General features: G+C 47.2%; 1 protein-coding gene across 1 annotated transcript in view; it reads right to left on the bottom strand.

Moving 5' to 3' along the window:
• Positions 1–22846: 22846 nt before the first annotated feature.
• Slc28a1 (solute carrier family 28 member 1) overlaps positions 22847–23767 on the bottom strand; it is a 41252-nt gene continuing 40331 nt past the window's right edge. The window contains exons 15-16 of the mRNA XM_051148816.1: positions 23049–23147; positions 22847–22962 (exon numbers count right to left, since the gene is read on the bottom strand). Coding sequence (XP_051004773.1) covers positions 22847–22962; positions 23049–23147 — 215 coding nt within the window. The remainder of the gene's footprint in view (positions 22963–23048; positions 23148–23767) is intronic.

Raw genomic sequence — 23767 nt, 5'->3', positions numbered from 1 at the left:
CCACACTCCCCCACACTGCTTTAAAAAGATTAAAGGCAGCCAGGCATGGTGATGGTGCACACCTTTAATCCCAGCACTGGGAGGCAGAGGCAGGCAGATCCCTGAGTTCAAGGCTAGCCTGGTCTTCCAGCCAGAACTATACAGAGAAACCCTGTCTGAAACACACACACACACACTCAGAAAAAAACAAAAAAACAAACAAAAAACCACCAAAAAACCAGCCAAACAAAATGGAGGTCACTGTTATTGCACAAGGATGCTGGAAACAGGGAGCTTGGTTGAGGCTACTCCCCGCCCCCATAGCCAGGCGACTGCCTGTCTCTCCTCTCTCTCTCTCTCTCTCTCTCTCTCTCTCTCTCTCTCTCTCCTCTCTCCTCTCAGCTCCCTCTCTCTCTCCTCTCCTCTCTTCCTCTCTCTCTCTCTCTCTCTCTCTCTCTCTCTCTCTCTCTCTCTCTCTCTCTCTCTCTTCCTGTTTGTATTTGTGGTTTTTGGAGACAGGGTTTTCTCTGTGTAGCCTTGGCTGTCCTAGACTCCCTTTGTAGACCAGGCTGTGCTCAAACTCACAGAGCTCCACCTGCCCCTGAAATTAAAGGCATGTGCCACTGTGCCTGCATGCAACTGCATGTCTTAGACAGGAAACTGGACAGGCAGTGGCGGAGGAGAAGGTTGCCCATTCTAAAGAGGAATCGAGGGGAGCCTGTGAACTGTTGGAACTCTGTTTGACACATTTCAGGAGTCAGGGTGACAACTAGACAGCAGATCCAGAGGGAACCAGCTACAGTGGGGGGTGGAAGGCTCTTGGAGAACTGTTTCCATTTCCTATGCAAGTGAGTAAGAACCAATTCTTGGTTCTGCCAAGATGACGCAACAGATAAAGCTGCCACACCTCATGACTTAAGTTCAGTCTTCAGGATCCACATGGTAGAAGGAAGAAACCAGCACCCCCCTCCCCTGTCATGCATGCACACAAAAATAATACATTTCTTAAAGAGTCAGAAGTCTCTCCTCCCTAAATATGCCCCTTCAATGGGAAACTGCACTGAAGAAACAACTACAACAACAATTCTACAACAACAATAACTCTACAAAAGAGAGCTGTAGGTATTGGCATGTAGGCGATCCCTCGTCTCCGGTGACATGGATAGTCCCAGACCAATTACTGGACAATGAGACCACTAGTTACTAAGCCTTATGCCTCTCCATGCTCCTCCCCCAGTACCCTAACAACCCCACAGGGACTCATATATATAAAACCAAAATGTCACTATACATTTGAAGAAGGTACCCAGCATGAAGTACCGATGAAAACAAACTAATTAAACAAAAGGGAAGTGGAATGGAAGCCCACAAAATGGCAACACCTGTAATCTCAGCACTAGGACGACAGAGGCAGGAGGATTGCTTTTTATAAATAAACATTTTTTTTGTTTGTTTGTTTGTCTTGCAGGGCTGGGATGGAACCTGAGCTCTCGTGCATTTGATATAGTACACGTGGCCTTAATTTAACTTGGTAGTTTTTATTTGTATAAATAAGTTACTAGCCTGTGCCTTGTGACCATGCTCAACAAACGACGGCTCAAACGACGGCTGTTTACTTACAAAGCCACATGCCCTCAGAATGGAGCAAACTTGCTTTGTAAACTAGAATGGCACAGGACAAGGCATGGCTTGAAGGCTGCTGTTCTATATGACATGGAGTGACTGAGACCAGGGCACAGCCTGCTTTCATACTCAGAACAATGCCCGTGACCTTCCTTGCAACCAGTGAGCCTCCAGTAGCATGGTGAAAGCCACCAACACGAACTTCTTCCAACTCAATCCAGCTTTAGCTGAATGGCAAATTGTTTGCTAGCCTTTTCCACACCAGCCATCACAAATCCTCACCTCTGCCTTCTGTTCCTACCCTAGGGCCACACGCTGGTTCAGAGCAGCTGACACTAAAAGGCAAGCTCTAGGCACAAAGCAGATTAGAGCTCTCTGCCCGCCAGACACTGCCCAAGAACAGTTCCCTTGAAAATAGCATGCTTTGATATAGTCTGTTTCTTCTCTAATGAGCCCACTCACACACACACACACACACACACACACACACACACACACACACAGAGAGAGAGAGAGAGAGAGAGAGAGAGGAGCGAGGAACGAGAGAGAGAGAGAGAGAGAGAGAGAGAGAGAGAGAGAGAGAGAGAGAGAGAGAATGTGTAAAAAAGCTGGGTGAGATTATAAACAAGCGCTTCCTTTAAAAGTACAAATGAATCTTAGTGAGAAAGATGTTTCAAGGACTAAAAACCAAATTCACAGCACTAGTAAAGCCGTGAACAACCTCAAAAAACCGGTTCCTTCCCCCACCAAGTGAGTCCTGGGTAGCAAACTCAGATTCAAGGCCAGAGGTGGGAGCCCTTCCCCACTGAGCAGTCAGTGCTGCTCTCTGGCCCTTGTTTTTTCAGACAGTATCACACACTGTAGCCCACGCAATAGGTAGTCTGGGCTGCCCTTGGAACTGAGTGCTGGGATTCCAGGCATGAGCCACCATACCAGGCACTGGCTTCCTGTTCCTGAAGGACGCCGGTCTTTCCTAGAAAGAGAAAGAAGCTGTGCAGTGGGAAACGATGAGTTGGAGTCAGCTGGAGCTGAGTGGAGAAGCAGTCGATCTGAGGGAAGTTTTGTGACTGGAGACCTCCACCTCTCTCAGTTATGTGGACAGGCAGAGTCACTGCATGCAAAGTATGTCCTGGAGGTTAGGGGCCTGCAGCTTTGCCTGCAGCAGTGAGAAGCCATGATCCAATGATCATCAGTCTTATACCAGAGGAGGAGTGAGGGGAATCCCACCTCACAAAGATACGAAAGGCATTTGTGTGGAGTCTGGTGACAGCATGTCGGGACTTGGACAATGTTCCGAACAGCTCTTTATAAACTATCTTGCTCTTGCTCTTGTGGCTTTGAACACAAGTTGTCAGGGTTGACAGGTAGGAGGGCTTCTTGAGGGGGAACTGAAAGTGTCTCTTCTGGCGACATCTTGCTGCTCCCCACTAGGAGGTGACAGGAATTTGATTGGTTAGACTGGGCCCAGCTTCCCAGTAGATCAGTGCCTGGTTAGTTTCTCTGTTGCTCTAATAACCCTTTTAACCCAAATATAAGTGAGTATATACCATGTGAGTCTTTCTGCTTCTGGGTTAACTCACTCAGTATGATCATTTCTAGTTCCATCCATTTGTCCACAAATTTTGGGATTTCCTTGTTTTTTATAGCTGAGTAGTATTCCATAGTGTAAATGTACCAGTTTCTTTATCCATTCTTCAACTGAGGGACACTTAGGCTGTTTCCAGGTTCTGGCTATCATGAATAAAGCTGCTATGAACATGGTTGAGCATATGTCCCTGTTATGTGGTGGGGCATTTTCTGGGTATATTCCAAGGGCACTAGCCCAAAAGGCATGTCCCATGAAAGTCTTTACTTACCAGGAGATTGGGATAAATGTGAGGACATCCTACTGGGACTCTAGGTAAGAGAAATATAGGAGATGGGGAAATAGAAGGATTCAGAGGGTCCTAGAAACCTACAAGAAGAACATCAGGGCCCCGGGGAGGGGGGTCTGCTCAAACTCTTGCACTAACCAAGGACAATACAAGTAGTAAATATCGGATCCCCTATGCTGATCTACCCAATGGACAGGACATTCTCCACAGTTAAGTGGAGTGCGGGAACTAACTCTGACATGAACTCTGGTGCCCTATATTTGACGACCTCCACTTAGTGGGGAGGCCTGGTGGCACTCAAAGGAAGAATAAGTAGGCTACCAAGATGAGACTTGATAGCCTATGACCATATAGTGTGGGAGGAGATCCCTCGGTCATAGACCTAGGGGAAGGGAATAGGGTGAAAGTGGGAGGGACGGAGGAAGGAATGGAAGGATACAAATGATGGGATAATAATTGAGTTGTAATCTGAATAAATTAATTAAATAAAAATTTAAAACAATAAAATAAACCCCTTTAACCAAGAGCAACTTGAGGAGGAAAGAGTTTACTTCGTCTTACATCACCAGCTCACAGTTCATCTTTGAAGCAATGTCAGGCCAGGAACTTGGAGGCAGAAACCTGGAGCCAGGAAATGAAGCAGAGACCTTGGAGGAATGCTGCATACTGGCTTTCTCAGCGGTCCCAATCAGGCTCCGAAAACCTGGAGGCTTTTGGACAACCACTGGTCCTCATCAGTGCTAGGAGCCTAGAAACACTGGTTCTAAGACCAGGAAAGGAAACAGCAGCAGGAGCAACAACAGCGGGATAAATCCACTCAGTACCAAAAGAGAAGACCAACAAGCCAGGTGTGGTGGCAAAAGCCTTTAAATCCCAGCACTCAGGGGAGGCAGAGGCAGGATGATCTCTGGGAGTTCGAGGCTATCCTAGTCTACAAATCTAGTCTAGGACTGCCAAGGTTACACAGAGAAAGCCTGTCTCAAAAACCTAAAGAGAGAGAGAGAGAGAGACAGAGAGAGAGAGAGACAGAGAGACAGAGAGAGAGAGAGACAGAGAGAGAGAGAGACAGAGACAGAGAGAGACAGAGAGAGAGAGAGAGACAGAGAGAGAGAGAGAGGCCAACCAAGTAAAAGGTGAATAGGCTTCCTTCTGTCGAGCCCTGTGTTATAGGGGCTGCTACCAGAAGGTATGGCCCACACTGGAGGTGGGCATTCCCACATCAATTAAGGCCAATCAGGACAATTTCTCAGGAAAGGCTCCCTACTCAGGCAATTCTAATTTGTGGCCAGTTGCCAGGAACCCTAATCGGCACAGCCAGCTCACTACATGCTGAAAGGCTCTACACAGTGGGCCCACCTTTTCCCCAGTCCTTTCTCCAGTGAGTCCAAAGCCTGAAGCTGCTGTGATATTTCATCTGGCTCTCTCCCTACCTCTCTGCCTCCTCTTCCCCTGGCCATGTGGAGAAGCAGGATTCAGTTTTCCATTGAGTCTCTATGGCCAGTGGAGAGCACACTCTACATTTAGACTTTGCTAGCAGGGGTGGTTTCCTATAGGACCTCCATTGCTCCCATCAGCCTCGCGATACCATGAAACCAGCAGTGCATGAGAGCTGGGCACTGGGTTAATACTATTCTGTTCCCCCTTTGCTCTTTGCATGTATTGCCATGCCCTGCTTTGACCTGCTTGTCCACTGGCAGGGTACAGGTAGCAGAGATTCCAAAACCCAAGTCAGACAAGTATTCCTCTCACATGAAGTCTGGATGGACAGTCTGTTGGTCTAGCCCCGTCCACTGATGGATTCCAATTCCATGCCACTCTTGGAAGGTGGCGAATACTAGGAGGCAGGGTCTGACTGGAGTAAGTGAGTCGCCTCTGAGAAAGCAATGGGTGAGCCTTTGAAAGGTACACCTCGTCCCTCGTAGCCTCCTGTCTCTGTGCTTTCTTGCCACAGGGTAAGCGGCTTGGCCCCGCCATGCCTTCTTTCATACATGTTCTGCCCCAATGCAAGCCTGTGACAAGCAGACCAAGCGACCTCAGACGGAAGCAGCTGAGGTCTTGTTCCATCCAAATCGTGCCTTTCCCCTCGCAGGCTGTTTCTCTCAGCGCTGTGCAGAGTAGTGAGGAAGAGCTCATGAGATGTTCTGTCGCAGCCTCACGCCAGGGATTTGGTCCCTAACTTGAGCCTGTCCCATGCCTAGCAGACTGTTTCTGTCCTCCTTGTACGGGATGGCTCACCCTCCTGTCTGCATTCTAACCTCTGTGACAAATAAATGCAAACGTATGCAGGAACATGGTCAGTGATCTCCTTATACAAGGCAAGGAGGCGGGTATGGGCACCAACGTGTGTACATGCATATGAAGGCCAGAGGTCAGCGTCGAATATCTCTTCTCAGTTGCATTTCCATCTTGTTCTTTAGAGACAACCCTCTCACTAACCCTGGCACCATCCAGTTTGGCTTGGATGGCAGGCCAGCCCGCCCCAGCTACCCTCCTATCTTTTGTGTTTCCCCTCAGTAGGTGCATGCCATCGCACCAAGCTTTTGACATGGCTTCTGGGGTCTTGGACTCACATATCTGTGTGTGTGCCGCAAGCACTTTACCAAACCGAACCATCTTTTCAGGCCAGAACCTGACTTTGTAAGCACTGTTTTATTGTTACGCTTTTATTTAAATTACTATATGGTTTATTAAAATCAATTAAAATGTTATACTCTCATTTGTGTAAGTACTTATAGTGCAGAGCTGCTTTCAACCTACAGTGTGGCTGTGCACTATTTACTCTCTGGCACATTCCATTACTTTCTTGGTATGCAGTAGGAATCCTTAACAATCCAGGCAGAGCAGGGTGCAGCGAGCAGGGAACTCCCGGTGCTCAGTCCACTCTCCCCTTTTATTCAATTCAGAACCCGAGATCAGAGGACAGTGTGGTTTCCCTCCCCCTTAGCCCTGTCTGCAGACTTCCCCACAGACACATCCAGAAGCGTGTCTTCCAGGCCATTCTGAGTCTGGTCAAGCTAACAGTGAAGATTAATAATCATATTCCTTAAGGAAAGCTCTGCCAGCCTTCCTCTAAAGGCATGATACACAGTCAGCCTGGCTGGCTTCAGCTCACCCTGCTGGCCAGACCCCCTGGCTATGAGGAGGAGGTTGGGCATTGTCATCTGCATCTGAAGAGATCATTCTAGCTGGAGTTTCCATCACTGTGATTAAAAAAACAAGGGACAGAGACTGAAGCAGAGGCCTTGGGGAGGTGCTGCTTACTGGCTTGCTCTCCACGCTTTGCTCAGCCTGCTTCCTTACGCAGCCCAAGACCACCAGCGTAGGGACAGCATGGCCAAATCATTAGTTAAGAAAACGGTCCCAGCCAAGCGGTGGTGACACAGGTCTTTAATCCTAGCACTTTGGGAGGCAGAGGCAGGAGAATCTCTGTGAGTTCGAGGCCAGCCTGGACCACAAGTGAGTTCCAGGACAGCCAAGGCGACACAGAGAAACCCTGTCTCACAAAAGGAAAGAAAGAAAGAAAGAAAGAAAGAAAGAAAGAAAGAAAGAAAGAAAGAAAGAGAGAGAAAGAAAGAGAAAACTGCTCTCTGAACTCTGTATTCACAATCCAACACACACACACACAATTAAGAAGAAAATAAAGTTTCTGTTGGCCCAATTACCCCCACCTCACTATTCCACATTGTTTTCAGAACTTGTCCAAAGTGGCAACAACCTTTTACCTCTGGGAATGTAAAGTGACTACTGGGTAAATTAGGAATTGGTTATAGTCTTGAATGGTAGCCAAGCAGGACACCTAATGTATAAAGTTCTGTCCACTCCATTGCTGCTCCACCATGTCTCGGCACCCCCTGAGTAATCTAAGCCAGAACTTTATCCGACAAGGACAACCAACCCCTCCTGAGTTCACCTTCAACATGCAAAGCCCAAGAGTTGGGGACTTCAGAAGCAATCACCTAGCCTCTCGACACTCTTCCTTCCTAAGAACCCTGCTCTTTTGAGAACCCTGCTAAGGCCATATCCAGTTTTTAGCCCCATTACATCATCTTGGTTACACCCATGAGGTCATCTTTACCACACTATGCACTGGCTTCATTGGACTTGCTCGTGACTCATGGGCTGGGATGCAGAACAGCTAAAATCAGGTCTGAGGGACTTTTGAAACTTTGCTATGAGTTGCTTGAGGAACAATGGTAAGAACTAAAGGTCCTGCCTCTGAGAAAGGAAACCTGGATGCTCACCATCTTTAAATGGTTGAAGAGGACTCACTGACAAGACAGCGAAACTTTGCTTACTGCCAAGCCTGAAGAGTTTAATCTCACAGTGGAAAAAGAGAACTACCTCCTGCAAGTTGCCCTCTGACCTCCACATGTGACCCTACACATACCCTTATACACAGATAAACAGATAAAAATCATTTATGAAAAAATTTAATATGGTACAAAAAATTGTTGAAGAACTATCATGAGGGAAAAAGAATATTTCTATAATATGTCTATAAGAGTCAGGTGTGAGCTGGGTGTGGTGGTGCACACCTGTAATCCCAGCACTCTGGGAGGCAGAGGCAGGTGGATCACTGTGAGTTCGAGGCCAGCCTGGTCTACAAGGTGAGTCCAGGACAAGTCTGCACAGAAAAACCCTGTCTCAAAAGAAAACCAAAAAGTGGGCTGGAGAGATGGCTTGGAGGTTAAGAGCAGTGACTGCTTTTCCAGAGGTCCTGAGTTCAATTCCCAGCAACCATAACCATCTATAATGTGATCTAATACCCTCTTCTGGCCTGCAGGTATACATGCAGGCAGAGCACTATATGCATAATAACAAATAGATAAATCTTAAAAAAAAAAAAACAACAAAGTCAAGTGTGGTGGTAGAGGTCTGAATTCCAAGTATTCAACAGGCTGAGACAAGAGGCTATCCATGACTTTGAGTCCACCTTGTTCTACCTAGTAAATTCCAGGCCAAAATGAGACCCTGTCTCAAAACATCAAAAAGAAAAAAATAATAAAATAAAATAAAACAAGAGGTGTCTATAAGGTTCGACTTTTCAAAATTAATGAACAAAAGAAAAAGAGAAAAGGAACAACAAAGTTATAACCAAGAGTAGGGACTGTACTGGAAGTGGTGGTGCACTTGGGAGGCAGAGGCAGGTGGATCGCTGTGAGTTCGAGACCAGCCTGGTCTACAAAATAAGTTCAGGACAGCCAAGATAACACAGAGAAACGCTGTCTCCAACAAAACAAAACCAAAAAAGAGTGGGGGCAGCTTCTGGAATAAACCAGAACAACAAGACAGATCAAAACAGAACACTTCTTAGAGTGAAATCAAAAGCCCAGAAGGTCTAAGCATGGACTGGGCTGTGCTGAGATGGTCACACCTCTGATGGGATTTAAACAAAGAATAGCAGCTCAAGAAAGGGCTAACCAAGGGGGCACTCAAAGCAATGCCTTTTCCATCACAAAAAGAAGTCTTCTTCCATTTACTGAGGATAAAGGAAATTTCTGTAAACAACTCAGCCTTCCAGTCTGTAGAGACAGGGAGACCCTGTCTTAAAACCAAACCCTAGGCAACAGCTCAGTTCTCATCACCCTCAGAGCCAAGCTGAACAAGTGAGCTGCAGGAAGAACGGGTGAGCTCAGCCCAGACAGCCCCGTGGTGGTGACTCAGCTCCCAGCTCTCTGTCTCTGGGTTTTATAATTCATATTCTTTTTCATGGATCCGAAAGGCCATTGGCATGGAATATGGACTTGGCTCTTTCTGGGCCAGGCATGCATTCCTATTTGATCGGTGAGTCACTCTTAGGGCTGGAGTTTTACAATTAAAATACAAAACAAAAACAAAAACAACAAAACATGGTGGCAGACACCATCCCATCCGTGTCACGGGAGTAAAATTCCTCAGAAGTCCTGGGAGGCAGGGGGTGTGGTCACCCTCAAAATGATGTTTAAAGTCCTGTCTAAAAACTTGGGGCTCACTAGTTGTGAGTCATAAGTAATTTCATGTCGACGCTGTTTACCACATGGTTGGAAAGAGGTCAGGTCTCTTTCATATTCAGCTGAAGGCTGAAGGCGTGAGCCTGAATTAGCGAGGGGAGGGGGGGCAGAGGTGAGAGTGGGGCCACCAGAAGGATGGAAAGATACCCTCGGGGTGTCATTGTCAAGGGCAGAGATACTCCAGGCTAAATTATAAGTTGTCCATACACAGGGCTTCCCCTCCATGACATTTTTTTTTTTTTTAAATAGATTTTTAGGAGCTGGGAGTGGCAGCACACAGCCGCAATCCCAACACGCAGGAAGCCAAAACAAAAGGGATGAGTTTGAAGGCAGCCTGGACTGCGCTGTGAGAGTCTCTCGAGGATATCAGACAGAGGCCAGCAAGATGGCTCAGCAGGTAAAAGTGCCTGCCACCCTGTGCCCAAGGACCTGAGTCTGATCCACGAGACCCACACGGTAGAAGGAGAGAACCAACTCCCGCAAGATGCCCTCTGACCTCCATGCCCCTGACATGGCACAACGTGCACCTGCACATGTGTACACACAAAGCAAAACGCAAAGACAGATGCAATAAAATAAGCTTCTACCTTTTAGAACTTTAGATTTACAGAAAGGTTGCCCAAATAATCCAGAGTTCCCACAGGCCCCACATCCAGCATCCCCCATTGTTAACATCAGGATTTACTATGGGCTAACTCCAAATTTTATGCTTCCCAGGGCGTTGTAGCGAAAGCAGATACCCCATAAATGGGCTTGATAGCTTTTTTTGTTGTTGTTGTTGTTGGTTGTTGTTGTTGTTTGAGACAGGCTTTCTCAGGCTAGCCCTGAACTCAGAGATCTGCCTGCCTCTGACTCCCAAGTGCTGGGATTAGAGGTGTGCGCCGCCACTGCCTGGCTTGATATCTTTATGAGGCCTAGATAGCTCACTGACTTTTTCTACCGCTCAGCAAAGCCAGCCATCTTTGAGAAACTGAGCCTCACCACATGCTGTGTCTGATCTTGGACGTCAAAGCCTCCAGAGTGGGGAGAGGAAACTTTCCGTTGTTTGCAAGTCATGCAGTTTGTTTGTTTTGTTGTTGCCGAGACACTGTGGCTCCTTACAGTCAATGAAGGACTATCAATACACTATGAGAGTGGAACTCCGTATTTGATTTGGATTTCAGTACCCTTTCCCTGATGTGTAGGAGGCACAGAGGTTCTTGTGCTCCGGATTAGCACTAGAACAGCAGTTCTCACCTGCGGGTCATGACCCCTTGGGAGTTGGACTCTTTCACAGAGGTCACCTAAGACCATCAGAAAACACAGATATTTACTTTATTATTATTAATTTTTGCTCTTTTTGAGACAGAGTTTCTTTGTGTAGACTTGACTGTCCTGGACTCACTTCATAGACCAGGCTGGCCTTGAACTCACAGAGATCCTCCTGCCTCTGCCTCCTGAGTGTTGGGATTAAAGGCGTGTGCCACCATATCTGGCAAATATGGATATTTACACTACAATTCATAACAGTAGCAAAATTACAGTTACGAAGCAGCAATGGAAATAATTTAATGGTTGGGGTCACCACAACATGAGGAACTGTATTAAGGGGCCACAGCATTAGGAAGGTTGAGAACCACTGGACTAGACAAATTAGGAATGTTAAACACACAGGTTTGTCCCTTCAAAGGGGGGATGTATAACCTGTTATGTCTCCAAAAGCAAATGTCACTAATAGCCTAGTGGCCTTTGCTCTATCTGTGTGGCTGAGACCACATTAGATCTTCCCCCAAGCTTTATTGTGAACTTGTTAATCTGTAGAATTCGTCTTTATGGAAGGTGTCACATGTAGTCAATCTATAGAACCCAGCTTTATGGAAGGTGTCACACATGCTTTAAGAAGAAATTTGATATAGTCACATCTCTTTTTTTTTTGTTGTTTTTTGTTGTTGTTGTTGTTTTTCAAGACAGGGTTTCTCTGTGCAGCCATGGCTGACCTGGACTCGCTTTGTAGAGCAGGCTGGCTTCGAACTCACAGAGATCCACTTGCCTCTGTCCCTCAAGTGCTGGGATTACAGGTGTCTGCCACCATGCCCAGTGACATAGTGACAGTTTAAGCTTTATTGTGCACACAGGACTGAATTAATTATCACCAGGAAATCTTTCACCAAATTAATCTGTGCTTAAACATGCCTAAAATAAACTACTTGGGGTTAGAATCCTAAAGTTTGAACCAACACCAGCTACTTAGTCATGTTGAACTGAACTGCCTTCTTGCCGCCCACTGATAGTTACTTTGCTGGCCATGGTTGTTGGTCTCAGACACACACACACACTGATGTCTTTCTTCTGTTCCAGGATCCCATCCAGGATGCCTATATCAGTCTCCCAAGGCTGCCTTAAGTGAGTGCCATAAAGTTGTTGGCTTGCAGCAGAAGTTTATTATCAGGCTTCTGGAGGGCAGAAGTTGGCTATCTATAGGTCAGGTCTGGCTCTCTAGAGAAGGGAGGCTCATTCTCTGCCCCCACAGTTCCTGCTGGCTCCAGTCTTTCCCTAGCTTATGGGAGCAGGACTCTAATCTCCCTTGATTTTTGCATGGCTCTCTTCTGGGTCCGAGAGTCTCAGATGCCCCTGTCCCTTCCACTTTGCACCTGCCATCCCATCATACCTAAAGCCAGGATGATGTCATTCTAGATCCTTTCCTTACACCTGCTAGACCTATGTGTCAGTCAGCTTCCTGTCATTATGACAACATGTGGAAGAAGATGATCCACTTATTTGGATCAAGATTTCAGAGATTTGCTCTGTGCTCTTTGGCTATGTTGCTTAGGGTCACTGCAAGGTGATCAGGAAGCAAAGAAAGAAAAATAGGAGGTAAGGACAGACCTGATGTCTCCCCAGAGAACTGACTTCTTGCCACTAGGTTCCATTCCCACAGTCTCGCAGGCTGGGGACCAAACCTCCAACATTTACCTTCGGGAAAATATTCTAGCTCCAAACTATAGCATTCTGTTTCCAAATAAGGCTGTACTCACAGATGCTGGGGATTCATACTGGAGCTCTGAGGGGAGGGGCAACACAACTTAACCACTACAATGTCACACTTAGTCACGACGTCTCCCTAGGCTCCACTGGGCAGGTTTTCCTTGTGGGCGAAGGCTCTGACAGTTCTGCGGCATCGTGGTTGAATATTTTGTAGGTTATGTCATGGCTTGAGTTTGTTCAGTGTTTTTCTCCTGTTTAGACTGAGGTTCTAGGTTGAGGGAGGGAGACCACAGCGGGGAAGGGCCACTCTCAGCACTGCCTCTGGAGAGTGTGTGCCACCCAGTCTCCCTCCCCACTAGTGTTAACAGTACTTAGGAGGCCTCTCTCCTGCAATCTTCGCTTCCTACTTCCCCTATGTCCATGCTGTGCTTTTTGGAGCCACATCTCCAAGTGCCACCCACACTTGAGAGATGGGAGTCATGCCACTGTCCCCAGAGGCACACTTGTGTAAATTATTCAGGCTTCTTCCATTGTCTTTAAGATTCTGTACTGTACACATTCTCTTGGGTGAGAGGGACTGTCGCTCAGTTAGTAGGAGGGCTTGCCTCGCAGGACCACATAAACTGATGTGTGCACACTTACAGTCCATCACTCAGGAGACAGAGGCAGGAAGATCAGAAGTTCAACTTCATCCTTGGCTACATAGCAAGTTTGAGGCCAGCATAGTATACATGAAACCCAATGTCCAAAAAAAAAAAAAAAAAAATCACACACACACACACACACACACACACACACACACACACACAATCTGCCTTGTCCAAGCTCTGAGAGATTTTCAAATACAGGCCCTGCCTCTGAGCACACAAATCTCTGAATAGGTGAAGCTAACTAAAAATACTCTAAGGACAAAGCTATGTAAAAGGTAAGTTGTGTGCTGGGGAGCTGGCTGCATGGGTAAAGGGGCTTGCCACCAAGCCTGACAACCCGAGTTTGTGCTCTTGAACCCACATAGTAGAAGATGACTGACTCCCATAAGTAGTCCTCTGGCCTCTATGTGGGTGCTGTAGTGCGTGCGTACTCCCACGTAAATAAGTAAGTTTAAACTGAAATGTAAGCCATGGGTTAGTTGGTTCACACCTGCAATAACGGAGGTACAGAAATTGGGATTAACACACAAACAAGTTCACAACAATTTAAAGAGTAACTTCATTAACTCCAACAATAAAGAATTGAGGTTTGGAGGCTGGAGAGATGGCTCACAGGTTAAGAGGTCCTGCACTTCAGAGGTCCTGACTTCAATTCCCAGCATCCACATGGTGGCTCACAACCATCTATAATAAGATCTGGTGCCCTCTTCTGGCATGCAGGTGTACATGCAGGCAAAATATTGTATACATAATAAATAAATAAATAAATATTTTTTAAACAGTTTCTTTCAGCTGGGTATGGTGGTGCACGCCTTTAATCCCAGCACTAGGGAGGCAGATCCAGGCAGATTGCTGTGAGTTTAAGGCCAGCCTGGTCTACAAAGTGAGTCTAGGATAGAAAAACAAACAAACAATAATAATAATAATAGTAATAGTAATAATAGTAAAATAAATAAGTAAATAAATAATTGAGGCTTAAAAATAAATGAGGCCTGGGGAATAAGGAGAAAATGGGAGGGAGGGAAGAATGGGAGGACACAAGGGATGGGATAACCATTGAGATGTAACAAGAAAAAATTAATAATAAAATATTAAAAATAAATAAATAAATAAATGAGGCTTGGGCTGGGGAGATGGCTCAGTGAATGAACTGTCCCCCAGATTCTATATAAAGGTAGATTCTGTGGCTCACATATGTATAACCCCAGCACTCCTACAGGAAGAAAGAGAGAGGAGGCAGAAGGATCCCTTAAAACTCCAGACCAGGCTACCTGCCACTTACATCAAAGAGATCCCACCTCAAAAAGGTGAAGCAGGGACACCTGAGGTTGTCCTCTGACACACAAGCACACACACACACACACACACACACACACACACACACACACACACACACAGAGGCTCATGATGAAAAGAAAAACAATTGAGTCACATACAGTTCACCCTCTGCAGCATTTTATACAAGAGGTTTGGCATCTGTAATGTGGGCATCTGTGGGATTCTGGACTCAATCCCTGACAGACTCCGAGGGACAGCTGTCCTCATATACCTTTGTTAGTATTCTCCAGTCATTTGTTCTATTGTCTTCCTAGCAGCTTAATCCAGCTCCAAGAGTAGAGGAGGAAGCGCACTGCAGGAAGATGTGTGCATCGGCCAGGGGTATCTCATGCAGAGTTTGGGTCTTGGATGTAGTCTCACTAACATGCCCTTGTTCATTAGGTGTGATAGGCCCAGGCCCAGCAAAGGGCCACTGTCCTAACTTTACTACACTACGATCTTGCCTGTGGCTTTTCCTTCCTGAGTGCCCAATCTAAAAAACAGGACACTCTCTGGCCACGCCGCCTACCATTAGCTTGATATATGGCCACTGGCAGGTCTGCCTGGGAAGACCCTTGCCTACACTAAGCAATGCCCTAGGCATTGCTGGTGGTCTGGTTCAGGCACAGGGGAGCAAAAGGGGACAGGAGCCTGGCACCCACGAAGGGCTGCCAACATTGAGTTTCTGCTAAGATCGCCACTCAAGTGGCCGTGGAGCTAAAAGGAGTTAATTACCAGCCCAAACCACTAGGAGTTAATTTAAAATAATAAATATGTTGATTATTACTATATAAACTACAGAAGAACACAAAGCCTACAAAAAATGAGAAATATGCAATCACAGTCACATATTTGATATAAACAAAATGTTTTTTGAATTATTAAATTGGGCGTTAGGCAAAAATTATAAATACTGTTATTATCTTGTAGACAATCCAAATATTGCAGCACATTGTCTGTTTAAGTAGATAGCCCTAATAGAATTTGAATAATCCATCCAGCATTATTTTCACTTTGTAATATAAAAACAGTCTCAAAAAAGCATGCTAGGGGCTGGAGAGACAGCTGAGTGGTTAAAAGCACAGGGTGCTCTTCCAGAGGACCAGGTATGACAGACATACTTGTGGACACCATGCACAAACAATTTAGTTAAAAAAAAAAAAAAGGCATGGCATTGGCTCAAAGCATGGCAGCACACATTTGTAATCCCAGCACTTGGTAGGAGGCAAGAAGACCAGCTCCCCCCTCCCCCCTGTCCACTGTTTCCTCTCTAAGGAAGAATCCAACCAATCCTTTGGTTTCCTATGGGGTCTGGGTCACTGCTGTCCCCTCAAGCTCCACTAGAGTCTGGCACATAGAGGTTACTGTGGACTGGGATCTATCCCTTTAGATCCTGTGATGAAGCCCTGGCTCCCAGTGTGATGTATTTGGAGGTGGGGCTTGTGGCTGGTCATCAGGTTGAGATGAGGTCATGAGGGTGGGGCTCTGTCTTACATCAGTCTCCATTACAAAATACCATGAACAGAGTGGTTTATACATAACAGGAATTCATTCCTCACAGGGTTGGGGGCCAGCAGTTCAATATCAAGATGCCAGCATGGCTGAACTCTCACGAGGACACCATTCTGCCTCACTGAGGAGCACCTTGTGACCCTACCCTCACAATGTGAGACCTGCCTAGGGTAGCTTTATAAGGGCTTCACTCTGATGACTTCATCACCTCCCAAAGCCCTGTCTCCTAATGTCACCTCAGTGGTTACAATGTCAACCTACAACTCTATAGAACACACAATTCATTGGTGTAACACAGACAGATTACCTACCTGGACCCCATATTTCGCAGGAAATCCTCTCTGCTTTACAACTGTCCATAATTTCTGTCTTTGGTGGCAAGTTTTAGGTTTTGTTTTTTTGTTTTTTGCACTGAGGTAATTTTTTTCTCTCCTGAAAAGGAATCTTGAACTTCTTTCTTGGTGGTGGGCGCTTACAGCATGAATCTTTTGGGTATAGTGAAAGATGTGCTGGGATTGATTAGCAATGCCTGTTATGACTGTTGGAGAGACAAGTGAAGGCACCTGTGCCAACCTGGCTTAAAAGGTATTATCTGTTTTTCTTTTGTTGTTGCTGTCGTTCTGGTTTTTTTTGAACGTGTGTAGCCCAGGCTGGCCTTTAACTCATTATATACCTGAATTCCTGTATATTCTTGAATTCCTGAATATTATTGAATTCTTGGCCCTCCCAAGAGTTGGTATTTTAGGTATGGAGCATCATACTCAGCCTTGAAGCTTTTGCCTGGGATGTTGTTGAACGTGGCCGTTGGGTACCAGCAACCATGACTCCTCTAACACACACTGGTGGTCCCATCCATAAGGGACACCCAGCTTCTTTGGGTGCAGATTAAGAGAACAGTGAGAGGAAGAGATGATACAGGTCCACTTCTCTGTGGCTAAGGAGCCCTGAATTCTGTGCCCAACCCCAGATCAGCAGTACCATCTCCACATGGGACTGACTCTCAGAGAAGCTGTGTTTCATTTCCACAAGCGTAAGTCCAGCAGCATGCTGGGGACTTTGGAAGACAGACAGAGGCAGTGTATTGCGCATGTCCAGGTGGATGCGGTTTTCCCAGGCACACCCCTGGCCATGCAGGGAGTCGGCATGGAGTCCAGAGCATGAGGGTGATGACAGCCGGAGCCAACAGATAAGTGAGGACAGGTGGGGAATTGACCTTGGAAGACAGCTGGGCATACAATTTCAGCAGAGTGTCCTGCTAATAGCTCAAGGGCGGTGGGGAGGAGGGTGCAGGGGTTAAATGGAGGCTGCAGGGGAAAAGGCCAGGACCATAGCCATGGGCACAGGAGTCAAGCCAAGCCTCCACACCGCCGAGCTAAGAGGCCCGAGCATGAGGACTCAGATCAGCTATGGGGCCCACAGGGTGCCCTTGGAACAAAAATCCATAGCAGCGCCAAACAGGACTAGCTCTTTAGAGCTAGTAGAGCCAGGAACTGCCACACAGGATCCAGTGTTCCCTCTGCCTCAGCAGAGTAAGGTCTGGACTGGGAAGGAAGTTGGAGGTGGCAGGTAGGGGTGAAGAAATAGGTACCTGAAGCCAAAGCTACTGGGGAAAGCTAGTGCTGAGATTGGGAGCCGCCTCCGCAGGAGGGACAGGGTTGGGTACAGGAGAGACAAACTTCAGAAGCAAAGTCAGGTGTCCTATTTTGCTTTTCCAGCTGTGATAAGACACTGGCCAAAACCAACCTGGGGAAGAAAAGGTTTGTTTGGTTTACAACATTCTGAGCACAGTCCGTCGTCGATGGATCCAAGGCAGAACTCAAGGCAGGAACTAAAGCCGAGGCCGTTGAGGAATACTGCTTACTCGGCTTGTTCAGCTAGCATTTTTATACAAGCCAGGACACCTGCCTAGGGCTGGCTCCGCCCACAGCGGGCTGGGCCTTTGCCTGTCAACTAACAGTCAAGAATAGGTTCTAAAGACATTCCCACAGGCCAATCTGATGGAGACAAGTCTTCAGCTGTGGGTCCTTCTTCCTGGGTGACTCTGATTTGTATCGGATCGACCAAGACTAATGAGCACAATGATCCCTCATCACCTTGACGCATAAACACATCACTATTAAAACATAACGTGTAAGGTTTCTTTTTGTCTCCGAGAACTCATGCTAATGCTAAGATCAAAATATTAAATAACGGTTCAACTTAGAAAGTCCCACAGTCTTTAAAAATTCTTTCACTTGCGGCTGGAGAGATGGCTCAGAGGTTAAGAGCACTGGCTGCTCTTCCAAAGGTCCTGAGTTCAATTCTCAGCAACCACATGGTGACTCACAGCCATCTATAATGAGATCTGATGCCCTCTTCTGGCATTAAGGTGTACATGCAGGCATTTCGCTTTAAAGTTCAGTATCTCTTTAAAATACTCCAAGCTGGGCCTGGAAAGAAGGCTGAGAAGTTAAAAGTACTTGCTGCAGAGGACCCAGGTTCCCAGTATCCACAGCTGACTCTAACTCCTGTTCCAGAGGATCCAATACCCTCTTCTGACCTCTGATGGCACTGGGCATATTCATAGTACAGATAAATACAGGCAGACAAATACCCGTACACATAAAATAAAAATAAATTGCTTAAAAAAATACCCTAAGTCAGAGCCAGTAAAATGGCTCAGTGGGTAAAGAGCTTGGCATGCAAGTCTGATGACCTGGGTTTGATTCCTTGAGCCCATATAAAGGTAAAAGAAGAAAATGGACTGTACAAAATTGTCTGCTGATCCCCCCCACACACGCTGTAGTATATATGTGCCCCCAAAACACATGCCTTACACACATAGACAATAAAAATAAATAACATTTAAAAATATTTATTTATTTATTTGTTATGTATACAGTGCATATACACCTGTAGGCTGGAAAAGGACATCATATCATATTACAGATGGTTGTGAACCACCATTAGGTTGCTGGGAATTGAACTCAAGACCTTTGGAAGAGGAGGCGGTGCTCTTAACCACTGAGCCATCTCTCCAGCTCCAAAATAAATAAATTTAAATATTCAAAGTCTAACTGTGTACTCCTATGAAAATCCAAAATAAATTACATAGTTTCTTGTTCCAAAAGGGAAGAGCCTGGGCATGATTGTAATGAGATCAAAGTAAACCCCACATCAACAGTGTCCAAAGCTCAGTATCTGACATCTGGGACACACTCATGGTCACTCACTTCATGGGCACCAAAGGGTTTGGGCAGTCCTATTCTCCCAGCCCTGCCATTTCCAACATGCACAGCTTGTCTCATAGGCTTAGGTCAGCTCCACCCCACCCCCACTGCTGTCCTTGGTGGTCACCCCACATGTCCTTGGCATCTCCCATATGCTGGGGTCTCTATTGCAACTGAGGCTACACCTTCACCGACGTCCTCTCCTGACTTCCCTAGGGACTCTGACACATGGTGCTGTGCCTCAGCTTCTCTTCACGACCCCTCCAGTACAGCTGCCACTATATATAACTATATATAACGGAGGCTGCACCTTCACCAGTGCTCTCTTTAGTCCCACACAGTTGTAGGCCTCATGGACTCCTTGTTGCTCTCCATGACCCCTTCATGCCTTCAAAACCACTATTATGGGTTTTTTTTTTGGGGGGGGGGGTGTTTTGTTTTTTGAGACAGGGTTTCTGTGTAGCCTTGGCTGTCCTGGACTCACTTTGTAAACCAGGCTGGCCTCAAACTCAGAGAGATCCACCTGCCTCCGCCTCTCAAGTGTTGGGATTACAGGTCTGCATCACCGCGCCTGGCTTTTCAAAACCAGTACTATGAGTGAGACGCTTTCACATTGCCACATTCTGCTGCCAGCTTGTTGTACAGCCTTGACACTCCCGTAGCCCTCAGTTTCTGGATGCTGATCTCAAGGAAATAGTTTCCAGATTTCCCCTTGGTGATGCTGGTTTCATATTAATCTCAGCTGAAGTTTCCATGCCATCTCACCAGCACTGACTGTCCTAGTAAGTTAAAAGTTTCACTTCTCTTGACTCTTAACTCAAAATATCATACAAACACCAGGCAGTGTGGCTCATGCCTGTAATCCCAGCACTCGGCAGATCTCTGAGTTCTAGGCCAGTCTGGACTACAGAGTGGACCCAGGACTGCCAACGCTACACATAGAAACCCTGTTTCAAAGAAACGAAACAAACAATCAAACAAACAAATCACACAAATGGCCCTGGTAGACTTTGAGGGACTCTAAAATTTTACCAGCCAAGTTTCCATCATCTGCGTTTCTCTCAACATCCTTGTCTCTCAGGATCCCACAGACCAGACCATCAAGTTCTAGGCACTCAACAGCGTTTCCAGCCCAAAGTTCCAGAGGCTTCCACAACCCTCTCTAAAACTAACACATTCTACTCACTGGTACCAATTTCTTTAGTTTCCTTTTGTTGCTGTGATATAAAACTGACCAACACCAGCTTGGGAGGAAGGAGTTTATTTGGTTTACATTTCTCAGTTCTAGGCCATTAGCTAGGGAAGCTGATACAGGAACTGAAGCTAAGGCCACAGAGGAGTACTGCTCACAGGTTTGCTCTCCACTGCTTGATCAGTTTGCTTTCTTATATGACCGAGGACCACCTGCCTAGGGGTGGAACCGCCCACAGTGGGCTGGGCTTTCCCATATCAGTCAGCAATAGAGAGAATACTCCACCAACTAGCCCAAGAACCAGTGGAAGCAGTTCCTCTGTTGAGGTCCCCTCTTTCCATGTGACTCTTATTTGTGCCATTTGACAAAGACTAAGCAGCACAGGCCGGAAACAGATACCAAAACCTGACCTACTGGAGAAGAAGCAGGAAGGGAGATCAGCCTAACAGTGCCTCCAACACTAGTAGTTCAGTGGAGAAGTGCCACATCAGAGGTTACAGAATTTGAGGCACTGGGTTCAAATCTTGCCTTTTCCTTTTTCTAGCTATGTTTCTTTGGGCAGGCTACTTAACCTTCCTGGGCTTCTGATTCGTCAACTAGGGATAACAATAGTGCCAACCTCACAGGATTGTTATAAGGACTGAAAGAAAATCTGCAAAGCACTGAGAGTCATGCCTGATCCTAGAACCGTGCATACACTCTTGTGTCTCAGTCAGGGAAAATAAAGCAGTGTGACTCTTGAGATATTTGTCCAATATATTCCATGAAACCTTCAAAAAGATGCTTCCATTAAGAAAAATTCCTGTGGACTGGAGAGATGGCTCAGTGGTTAGGAGCTCTGTCTGCTCTTACAGAGGTCCTGAGTTCAATTTCCGACAACTACATGGTAGCTCACAACCATCTATACTAAGATCTGATGCCCTCTGCTGGCATGCAGGTGCACATGCAGGTAGGGCACTCATATACAATAGATAGATAGATAGATAGATAGATAGATAGATAGATAAAGAAAAATTCCTGGAGCTGGGAGGTGGCACATGCCCTTGATCCCAGCATTCAGGAGACAGAAGCAGCAGATGGCTGTGAGTTTGAGGCCAACCTGGTCTCCATAGTGAGTCCCAGGTCAGCCAGTGCTTATATAGTAAGAACTTGTCAGAAACAAACACAAAACCAAGTTCTTGAGAGGCCAGATGGTTCAGGAGGTAAAAGCTTCCATGCAGGTCTGAAGACTCAGGTTTAATCCTCAGAACCTACATAAGGTGGAAGAAGAGAACCAACTCTCAAAAGCTGTTCTCTGATCTCCACACCTGTATGGTGGGGGGCGCTCTCTCTCTCTCCCTCTCTCTCTCCTCTCTCTCTCTCTCTCTCTCTCTCTCTCTCTCTCTCTCTCTCTCTAATAATAACGTTTTAAAGTTACATTTTATTCTTTTCAGTTGGGAGGGCCCAGGGCATGTGCCATGGCACATATGTAGAAGTCAGAGGACGAAGCGCAAAAGTCATTCTTCCCTTTGACTATGGGGGCTCCAGGCATCAGAGTCAATCCACTGAGCTTAGCAGCTGATGCTATTGCCCACTGAGCTCTCTTGATGATGCAAACAAGACGTTCTTATGAGGCAGGTGTGATGGTGCACACCTCTACTCACACCACTCAGGGGTGGCAGCAGGAGGATCAGGGGTCCCCCTCAGCCACCTAACGAGTTCAAGGCCAGAGTGAGCTACCTGAGGCCCCATCTAAAAACAACAAAACCAAAAACCCTAGCTAACCCTAGACCGTGGGCTGCTCTGAACATCGCACCTAATGAGGTGTGTGTCCTGCAGACACTGGTCTGGAAAACACTCTGGGGACTGAGTGAAGGAAGGTGTCTCTAGAGACAGCTTTGGGGGTGGGGGTGGGGGTAGAGGACCCAGCAAGCTGGATGCTTGGGAGGGGGCAGGAAGGAGGCTTTGGGCAGGTGCACATGAGGAAAGAGGACTAGAGAGGACCAGAATGTTGGCCCGCAGAGGGAGACACTGAGAGCTCACACTTGGAGAGGTAGGACACAGAGGGGCGCAGTGATGTGACCAGGGGTGGGAGGCGTCTTTCATGTACCAATGTCTCCAGTCACTGTAGCACCTTTTCCGATTATAGGATGGAATTAATGATGAGTCCCATGGCCTCCTTGAGGACACTTTCTGGGCTGGACGAGCCCCGAGGCCAGGAAGATGGTCAGTCCTAGCTATGTGCAGATAGTGTGATTGTAAAAGCGACAGCAGTTGTCCAGTGCTTCTTGGCTGAACTCCATGCTGGTGCTGAAGAGAAAGCAAAAGCCACAGTACGATGCTAAGGACACTACTGTAGCAGTCAATAGGCTGTGTAGCCCTGGGAAAGTCGCTCCACATCTCTGGTCCACCTTTCCTCCCGAGCCTTGGTCCTTAAGGCTTCATTTCCTCCTCCCCTGGTCACAGCTGCAACAGCCGTAACATTCCTACACTGCCCCCTAGCGCCAAAAGCACAAGGGTACTTCAGGTTACCTACTGTCTACAGCCCAGGCAGCGCTCACCTCTGGAAGACCTGGCGACAGCATTGGTACACCTCAAAGCTGCTGCTGCTGAGGGTTTGGTTCAGAAGAGACACACAGTCCACCTCGACGTCCCTGGGCACGTAGAGGATCCCTGTGGAGGGAAGCGGCTTGGAGGCTTGGCCCAGGGGCCAGCCCTGCCTGAGAAGGGTCAGAGCCCGCTGCTAGACCGGCACTCACCTGCCACACATGCGTTCACCAGGGACACGCAGGCCCCTGTGATAAGTGCCCGCAGCACAATCTGGGAGAAGTCGCTCCTCCGCTGAGGGGCCAAGGAGGCTGCAGGAGGAGGCGGGGCAAGAGAACTTAAGGCCCAGGAAGGCACCCACCCCACTGTCCACCTCTCGAAGCTCTTCTATGCGTCCCTTCATTGTCCTCTGGCCTAGCTCAGAGCATTCAGTGATGTCCCCTTCACCACATCCACTGTAGCAGGAGAAGAGGAAGAAGCAGATTGTTGCTTTTTTCTTTCTTTCTTACTAGTCAGGGTCTCACACAGCCCAGGCTGGCCTCAACAGCTGAGCCATCGCTCCTTTTCTCCGATGCGCAGTTTTACTCTGTTTAGACCAGGTTAACTGCATTCACGGGGTTTGGGGGGGGGCGGGTGCGAGGGGAGTGGCGGGGGGGGGGGCTTCCTTTCCCTGGCTGGCTGTGAGGGCATAGTAGGAAGCAGAGGTGAGCCAGAAAACTAAACATTTGGGGGCAATAAAGTGGGGGAGCAAAAAGGGGACAGGGTGAGGGTGTCTGTCTTTCATTTACCTATGACCTCCCACCCTTTACTCTGCGCAGTCTCCATCACCCATTCCCACAATGCCTAGGAGTCCTCCCGGCTCCCGGCTCCCGGCTCCCGGCTCCCGGCTCCCGGCTCCCGGCTCCCGGCTCCCGGCTCCCGGCTCCCGGCT

Source organism: Acomys russatus, chromosome 7, assembly GCF_903995435.1.
Source record: "Acomys russatus chromosome 7, mAcoRus1.1, whole genome shotgun sequence".
Taxonomy (NCBI): domain Eukaryota; kingdom Metazoa; phylum Chordata; class Mammalia; order Rodentia; family Muridae; genus Acomys; species Acomys russatus.
The sequence above is the reverse complement of the archived record's forward strand: the minus strand, read 5'-3'. Positions and strand labels throughout refer to the sequence as shown.